General features: G+C 53.4%; 3 protein-coding genes across 3 annotated transcripts in view; 1 reads left to right on the top strand and 2 right to left on the bottom strand.

Moving 5' to 3' along the window:
* Positions 1-430, top strand: part of MONBRDRAFT_5319 (uncharacterized protein) — a gene marked incomplete at both ends in the record, with an annotated part of 1,125 nt that extends 695 nt beyond the window's left edge. Inside the window, 2 exons of the mRNA XM_001742777.1 lie at positions 138-195; positions 303-430. Coding sequence (XP_001742829.1) covers positions 138-195; positions 303-430 — 186 coding nt within the window. The remainder of the gene's footprint in view (positions 1-137; positions 196-302) is intronic.
* Positions 431-551: 121 nt separating this feature from the next.
* MONBRDRAFT_5318 (uncharacterized protein) lies at positions 552-1,109 on the bottom strand (the record flags this gene model as incomplete). Its single annotated transcript, XM_001742331.1, has 2 exons — positions 552-839; positions 1,020-1,109. The coding sequence occupies 2 exons, from the start codon at positions 1,107-1,109 to the stop codon at positions 552-554; spliced, it is 378 nt and encodes a 125-aa protein (XP_001742383.1).
* A 658-nt stretch (positions 1,110-1,767) lies between these two features.
* MONBRDRAFT_30988 (uncharacterized protein) lies at positions 1,768-6,665 on the bottom strand (the record flags this gene model as incomplete). Its single annotated transcript, XM_001742330.1, has 19 exons — positions 1,768-1,905; positions 2,000-2,101; positions 2,322-2,402; positions 2,501-2,579; positions 2,674-2,748; positions 2,836-2,907; positions 2,995-3,205; positions 3,237-3,454; positions 3,549-3,601; positions 3,707-3,789; positions 3,872-3,939; positions 4,110-4,211; positions 4,297-4,431; positions 4,524-4,638; positions 4,741-4,940; positions 5,066-5,140; positions 5,247-5,324; positions 5,988-6,183; positions 6,514-6,665. 19 exons carry the CDS (start codon positions 6,663-6,665, stop codon positions 1,838-1,840), a joined length of 2,163 nt encoding a protein of 720 aa, XP_001742382.1. The 3' UTR covers positions 1,768-1,837.
* Between the last annotated feature and the right edge of the window lie 224 nt (positions 6,666-6,889).

The raw sequence follows: 6,889 nt of genomic DNA, 5'->3' as shown, positions 1-6,889 counted from the left end.
GTTAACGAGTGGGCCAGAGGCCAAAAAAAAAAAAAAAAAAAAAAGAAAAAAAAAAAAAAAGAAATAAAAGAAGGGATGGAAAGACTTGTGAGTCTGCTTGTCTTCATACTCACTTGTCTCCTTCAATCTACTGGCAGTATCTCGAACCTTTTCTCGAGGACTTCCGCAAGCTGCGTCATATGAAGCGTGATGGGCGTAGGTTGCAATTAACGCACACCCCCCGCCGCCCTGTCACACTCCTCTACACACTTGTTGCAGTGCCAGAGGGCGTTTCTTCATCCATCCCTTGCGATCTTACTTAGAGTACGAACTTATGCACATGGATGAGTTTGTGGACCAGCTGTTGCGAGAGGACCGCGTGTGCGACATTATCTTACCTCGTCTGATGGTTCGAATGCAACCGACATTTTTTTCTGACGTCTTGCTCTGATGCCTGCTTCCTGACCGCTTCCTGCCTCCTGTCGCACTTGATCATTCACGACGTGCGTTACTGCCGTGCTGGTGCTAGGCGCGCTATACCATGGAGCTCAACGATCAACTTGCACCGCGCGTTAGTGCGCTGCAAGCCGAATTTGAAGAAGCCGAGGCCGAAGAGCAGGAGCGTCAACTTGCTGCCGAAGCTCAAGCCAAGCAAGAGAAGAGCCGGTCCGATGGGGACCGCCATCGTTATCGTAGTCATAGTCGCAGCCGCAGTCGCAGCCCTCAACGCCGTTACAGCCGCAGCCCACGTCGCTACAGTCGTAGCCCCCGACGTCGCTATAGCCGTAGCCCCAGCCCGCGCCGACGTTCCCGTAGCCCGGTGTATCGGCGCTCTCGCTCTCGATCGCCTCCTGGTATGCCTCTGATCAGCCCGGCCTTGCATGCTTTTGATGAAGCTGTGCTGCTTTTCCCCTTGACAACCCCTTGGCTCTTTTGGCTCACATCGCCGGATTCTCCTCAAACCCGTTCACGCCTGTCCACAGCTCGTCGTCGTTCACGGTCGCCTGATGAGCGTCGTCGACGCACCCGTTCTCCATCACCTTATCGACGCCGGCGCTCTTATTCCCGCTCGCCATCACCCCGCCGACGCTCTTATTCCCGCTCGCCGTCACCCCGTCGTACGTTACCATGGCCCAAAATACTGAGACGCAAAGCATGCCCTGTCCCGCGCTGCTTTGGTTTGATTGGGGCTTTTTTTTATACCTCACGATATAAAACATTGGTCAGGTGAAACACCTTTGTCGCGAGATGGCGACCGACGTACTAGGGCGGAGCGCTCGCCACCACGACCACCTGTCCCCAAACGGGAAGATGAAAGCGATGAAGACGTGGATCCCATGGCAGACCTACGGGCCATGGAGGCTGCTGGTCGGCACAGTACTGCAAGCGGAGGAACCAAGAGCAATAAACTGAAACTGAAACTGAAAACTCCCAAGAGCAAGGCCACAGGGAATGCAGACCCGGCCCCTCCTGCCGGTCGTTCAGGCAAGCCAAAGGTAAGGTCGATTGTTTTTGAGTGCCTCCTCATGGGCGGTGCCGCTTGGTTCAAACAGCCTCATTTTTTTTTGACTGCATCGCCCATCAGACTCAAGAGGAAGAGATTGCCGAAGCAAATCGTCAGCGTGCCATGCTGGGACTTAAGCCCTTGCGTCCGTGATCATGCAACGTTTTGCGCTTCTCCAAATTCACAACATCTAGCATCCCGCTATGTCCCGGGCAGCCCTCACGGGCTCTGCAGTCAAAAAAAGTGTCAATACGCCAACATGATCGAGTTCCGTTCTGAAATGCCGGGTTTTAGCATGAATTCGGGGGTCGCCAAGGCAAACATTGGACTTGGTTACAATCGTCGCTGCGGTGGCTAGTTGAAAGCTTTGAGGAGTTGCAACCTCGCCTGGTTCACCGGGTTCCCAGCCTTTAAGTAGGGGCCTATGAAATCGGGAATGGCAAGGCGACGTGTCAGCCAACGGCCGCCTAAAATCTCATCGGTGCATTCAAGGCTCGTTACAGTGACTGCACGCACCTTCTTTGAGAAAAGAGTGGTACGGATTCTTGGCGCGCTCCTCAATGGCATGCGTGTCGGCCAAGCTCTTCAAACTATTTTTTATGACTTCTGGCAGTTTATCTGAAAGACTCATGTGCATGAATGAACAACAGCAAACAGTGAGAATGCGTGGATAGGGCGTCCAAGGCTCTGTGTGTGTGTGTGTGTGTGTGTGTGTGTGTGTGTGTGTGTGTGTGTGTGTGTGTGTGTGTGTGTGTGTGTGTGTGTGTGTGTGCAAGTCAAAGTGGCAAGATGCAAGAAGCAGAGTCGAATGTGGGCCTGAACGCGACATGGAACACACCGGCCGTGGCCTCAAGGGCCTTGTAGACTGCCAACATGCGCTTCTCGCTCACGGGTTCATCCAAAGGCACACGCTTTGCATCTACACAAGAGTGTTTTAGCCACGACACGATAGTCAAGCAACATCCTTATTAAGGTGCGATAGAGTGAAAAGGAAAGAAAGCGCGAGCGTGCACGCACCAGCAAGTTTCTTGCCAACCACAATGGTTTCTGCCTTGATGAGGCCGAGGCCGACACACATGCTGTTGAGAAAGCCAAACTATTGCGCAGGAGGTGCAACGGAGGTGAGATCAAGGGCAAGCGTACTGAAAGAAAAATTAAAAAAACATCACAGTTGAACAAACAGCTCATACCAGCACGTCCACGCTTGGCTTCATGATAAAGTCGATGAGGTGCACCAGACCTTCCGTCTCCGACAGCACGCACAACTGCAATTGGCATGTACCCACGCAGCGCACACGCATGAGTTGTCAGCGCATGTCATCGAGTATTTTCAAAGCAGTGGCACATCCAACCTCAAAAGCAATGTCCCGCAATGCATTGGGGTACCGCGCATACGCAGCTGCGTGTGTTTCAATGGTCTCAGCCTAAAGATCCGACAGTGATGTGAGCCTCTTAATCGATCACGACATCGCGGCAACGCCAGTCCCAACTACTTCTGTCGCCCAACGAACTTTGTTGCTAGAATGTTGAACGGCCATGGCCAGGCTAGCCACGGAATGTGCGAGTGGTTCACCCCTAGTTGTGAGGCGTTGTTGTTCGGTGATCTGTGGGGTGGTCGCTGTGTCGATGGGAAGCTGGGCCAGTTGCTGTGTGACAGACGCAGTAGCGGCACTAGGAGCGATTAGGCCCAGAATGGCTGGATGAGCGGGACGCGCGAAACGGCTGGGGCAAAGGCAGCGTGACAGCCACGCACTCAAAAACTTTGTCGGTGGGCATGTTATCGTCGTAGTCAATTTCGTCCTCGGGTTCCTCATCTTCTTCAGCTGACGTTTCGTTGTCACTCATTTCCCCCAATTGGCTTGTGTAGCTTGTCGAAAGAGCGGAACGGCCGGATTCACCAAAGAGGTTGCCATTGGCTTCGAGTTGGCGCACAGGCTTGCCCTTCAAGATTGACAGAAGCACATTCAAGCTCTGTGCGCCCAAGCACGATCAAGTCAGACCAAGGTGCAGGAGATGCATGAGGAAGGAGCGGCAATGAGAGGCGGCTTGTCTTGCACATGCATACTTGTTTTGTCAAGTCGTTGTATGAAATGTCGAGGTGACTCAGCTGCTTGGCGCCTGTAAAAAGTGTTGGCCAAGAGAGGCATGACAAGTAGCAACCAAAAACGCGGCTAGCATTAGTCCAGACACTGCAAGTGGTGCCACAAGAAGCAAGCACCGTACCATTTAGGCCTTCAAGAATGGGGATCACCCCCGCATCTCTGAGGCATGTGGTCTCAAGAAGAACCGTGTGCAGATTGGGGCAACTACGGAACGGTGTCGCGTGGTACATAACAAAAGCTCCATCAGCACAGGCCAGGACACGGTTGTTGGGGCAGCCGAACGTACCGACGAGCCATGTGCCCGAGAGCAATGCCACCGCGGCGTTTGATGGCGTTATCAGACAACTCCAAGATCTGGTGAGACATTGAGACGGGTAAGGGGGAAAGGAAGCGAGAGAGGGCGTGTGAGTGTGGCGCGAGAGAAGAAGGCGCCCGTCTTGAAGAATATCAAGTGCAGCAGTTGGCCGGGCGTGAAGACCATGCAGGACTAATTGCTGCATCTACTGCTGTCCAAAATGGCTTACCTCGAGATTCTGGTTGTGCGCCAGGCCACGGGCCAGCGCCACGATTCCCTCCTCATAGATGCCGTTGTTGTTGACGCGCACCTCGCGCAGCGAGCCCATCATCTACACACAAAGCAGCAGCGGGATTGAACCAAAGAAAAGAAGCAAAGGGAAAAGGAATGCGTGAAGAGGGGAACGAGGCTCGTACTTCAAAGGCTTTGCCAATCTCAATGGAGCCGTCGAGTTCAAGACGGCTACGGCCGAGGATAAAGGCCTCGAGCGCGTAGGGGGTGCCCTTTTCCTGACCCAAACGACAGGCTGCTTGCAGGGCCTTGCCCACGGTCTATGCGTAGGAATATGATACCACACGATCAGAAACAGCGAGGTCGACATGGAGGGTTGAAGCATTATAGGTTCAAGCTCATCGATACGTACTGCGCCGCCGCTGGGGCCGACACCCGTATTGTTGAGGACGAGGCGTTTGAGGGTAAGGCAGCGGGAAATAAGAGGAAACAGATTTTCTGCACCCTGCGGATTTACGGCGTTGTCGCTATCAGGAGTACAGGCGGGAGGGGAGTTCGTGGCATTCGCGATGAGATGGCCGGTGAAAGGAAATCCAAAGACCGCGACCACTAGGGCAAGGAATGCTTACCTGAGGTCAAGCCAGGTGAGATTGTCAAATTTGAGAAAGACGTGGGCAAAGCGCGAGAGCGCGGGGTGAATTTCGGGGATTTTGCGGCGCGTGAACATGTCATCAAAGAGGACAGTCTCGATGGAGGGGTGGGCGCTCAAAGCATCTGCCATCTCAAAACAAAATTCTTTGCTGTAACTGCTGCCCGTGAGTTCAATAGCCTGTTTTGCAGGGTGTGTTGGCAACAAAGAGCATGATAGTCAGCATGTGCGCCAGGCATGGCATTTGGCTAGCAGTCTGCCAAAAGCTGCGTTCAAGGTCGTTAAGTCCAGAGGTAAGCACAGACCTGGAGGTTACTGGCATCCTTCAATTTTTGCAGCAATGCCTTAGCATCCTCATCGCCACTTTCGGCACTCTCGATCTGATAAAGGAGAAGAGCAGGGCATGAGACGAGACTTGAGGAGACATAGCCGTCTGGAGCCAGCCGTCTGCAGGGAAACAAAAAGCAGGGCTGTTGAGCGACGCACTGCTTTTTGCTGCATCATGAAGGAAATGGTGGTGGGGCGCTCACGCAGCGCCTCGCGCTCCTCATCGTAAAACCCCATCTATCGCGACACCGTCAGTCGGGAAGCATGAGTGAGTCCGCCGCTGGGCGAGAGTGGCCGACACATGGCTTGCGCCGAGCCAGAAGTTGTCACCGTGTGGTGTACGAGTGCGTGTGTAGCACGCATGACATACCGTGGTGGATCACCAATGTCGCAACGCAGAGCAAAGCCCTATGCCTGACGTCTCGTATCACAGCAAACCCAAATGTGCACAAAGGGCATCCAGTGCAGATGGGAAGTTGACCCTCCTTCCAAACCAGCTCGCGGCCCGACTGGCAGCAGTGATCAAAAAAAAGTAGACAAAAACCGTCAGAGCAAACGTGCCCTGTGAAAGTGTAATAAAGGTTCCACTATGCCTGATCACAACTGGCTGACATTGGCGCCGGTGACTACCAAATGTTATTCGCTCACTGGAAAGCGGGACCTGACTTCAAACGGCAGTGGCGGTTATGGTTTGTTCGGCAGCGCGGGTGGTGCAGGCGTGAGGGGTTTGGCGGTGAGGGTAGTGACTCCTTCCCAAGAGGTCAATCGGCTGAGTTCCCTTGAGATCAGTCCAGCTGCCGTGCTCGATATCGACAGGCCTACCAAGTCAGAGTGAAGAACCCCCTTGTTAGTGTTTCTCTCCTTGTATAATTACGCTTGTGTTTGCTTTGTGCTGGCTACACACACACACACACAACACACACACACACACACACACACACACACACACACACACACACACACACACACACACACACACACACACACACACACACACACACACACACACACACACACGAGAACGGCAAGCAGACGGCACAGGAGGGCAGTGCACGAGTTTTGCGCTTGCACCTGGTACGACGTGATACGGCACGGCCTGTTTTTGGTTGGAGAGCCCGTGTGACTGCAGCAGTCTTGGGATAGTTGAGGAGAGCCTTGATAAGGGGTGCCAAGTGTGTTTTCAAGTGGACGCCAAAAAGGTGGGATGCCTCCCTCTCTGGGTTTGAGCAGCGTGTGTCATCAAGGGTTGCGCTGATCGATGGTGAAGCCATGCCTCAGCTGTGTGTGCTCCTCACATGCTGGTGGCTGAGAGGCGCAGTGCGTGTCTACGGGGTTCAACTCTGTGCTTCTGGTTGTCCTTGATTCATTTTCTATTGGGTTCAACTCTGTGCTTCTGGTTGTCCTTGATTCATTTTCTATTGGCGACCTTTGCTTATCTAGATTGTGAGGCTGCTCGCTGGGAATGTGCCGGCGCTTCGGCTCCTTGGCGTTGGTACGCTCTTGCTTCACACACGCACACACGCGGTCGAACTTAGCGAAGACACATACACAATGATACAGCGATGCACGCAGGTTCATGATGAGTACGCCCTCACTTCGATTCAACATTGGACTTGTCTCTTCCTCGCTGCCATGCATCGAGGGGTTGGGGGTTGTTAATCTACGTTTGCCGCTGTATTCGCTAAACCTCGTTTTTGTGCATTGGCTTCCTCTCTCACTATTCACTTGCGCCTCCTTCCTCCGTCCATCCCATGCTCCTCGTATCCAACCTCACTGTGCTTTCTCCTTTTTTTTTTTTTTCA

Source organism: Monosiga brevicollis, genomic scaffold (assembly GCF_000002865.3).
Source record: "Monosiga brevicollis MX1 MONBRscaffold_2 genomic scaffold, whole genome shotgun sequence".
In the NCBI taxonomy this organism is placed as follows: Eukaryota; class Choanoflagellata; order Craspedida; family Salpingoecidae; genus Monosiga; species Monosiga brevicollis.
Note: the sequence above shows the minus strand (reverse complement) of the source record. Positions and strands in the feature narration are given on the sequence as shown.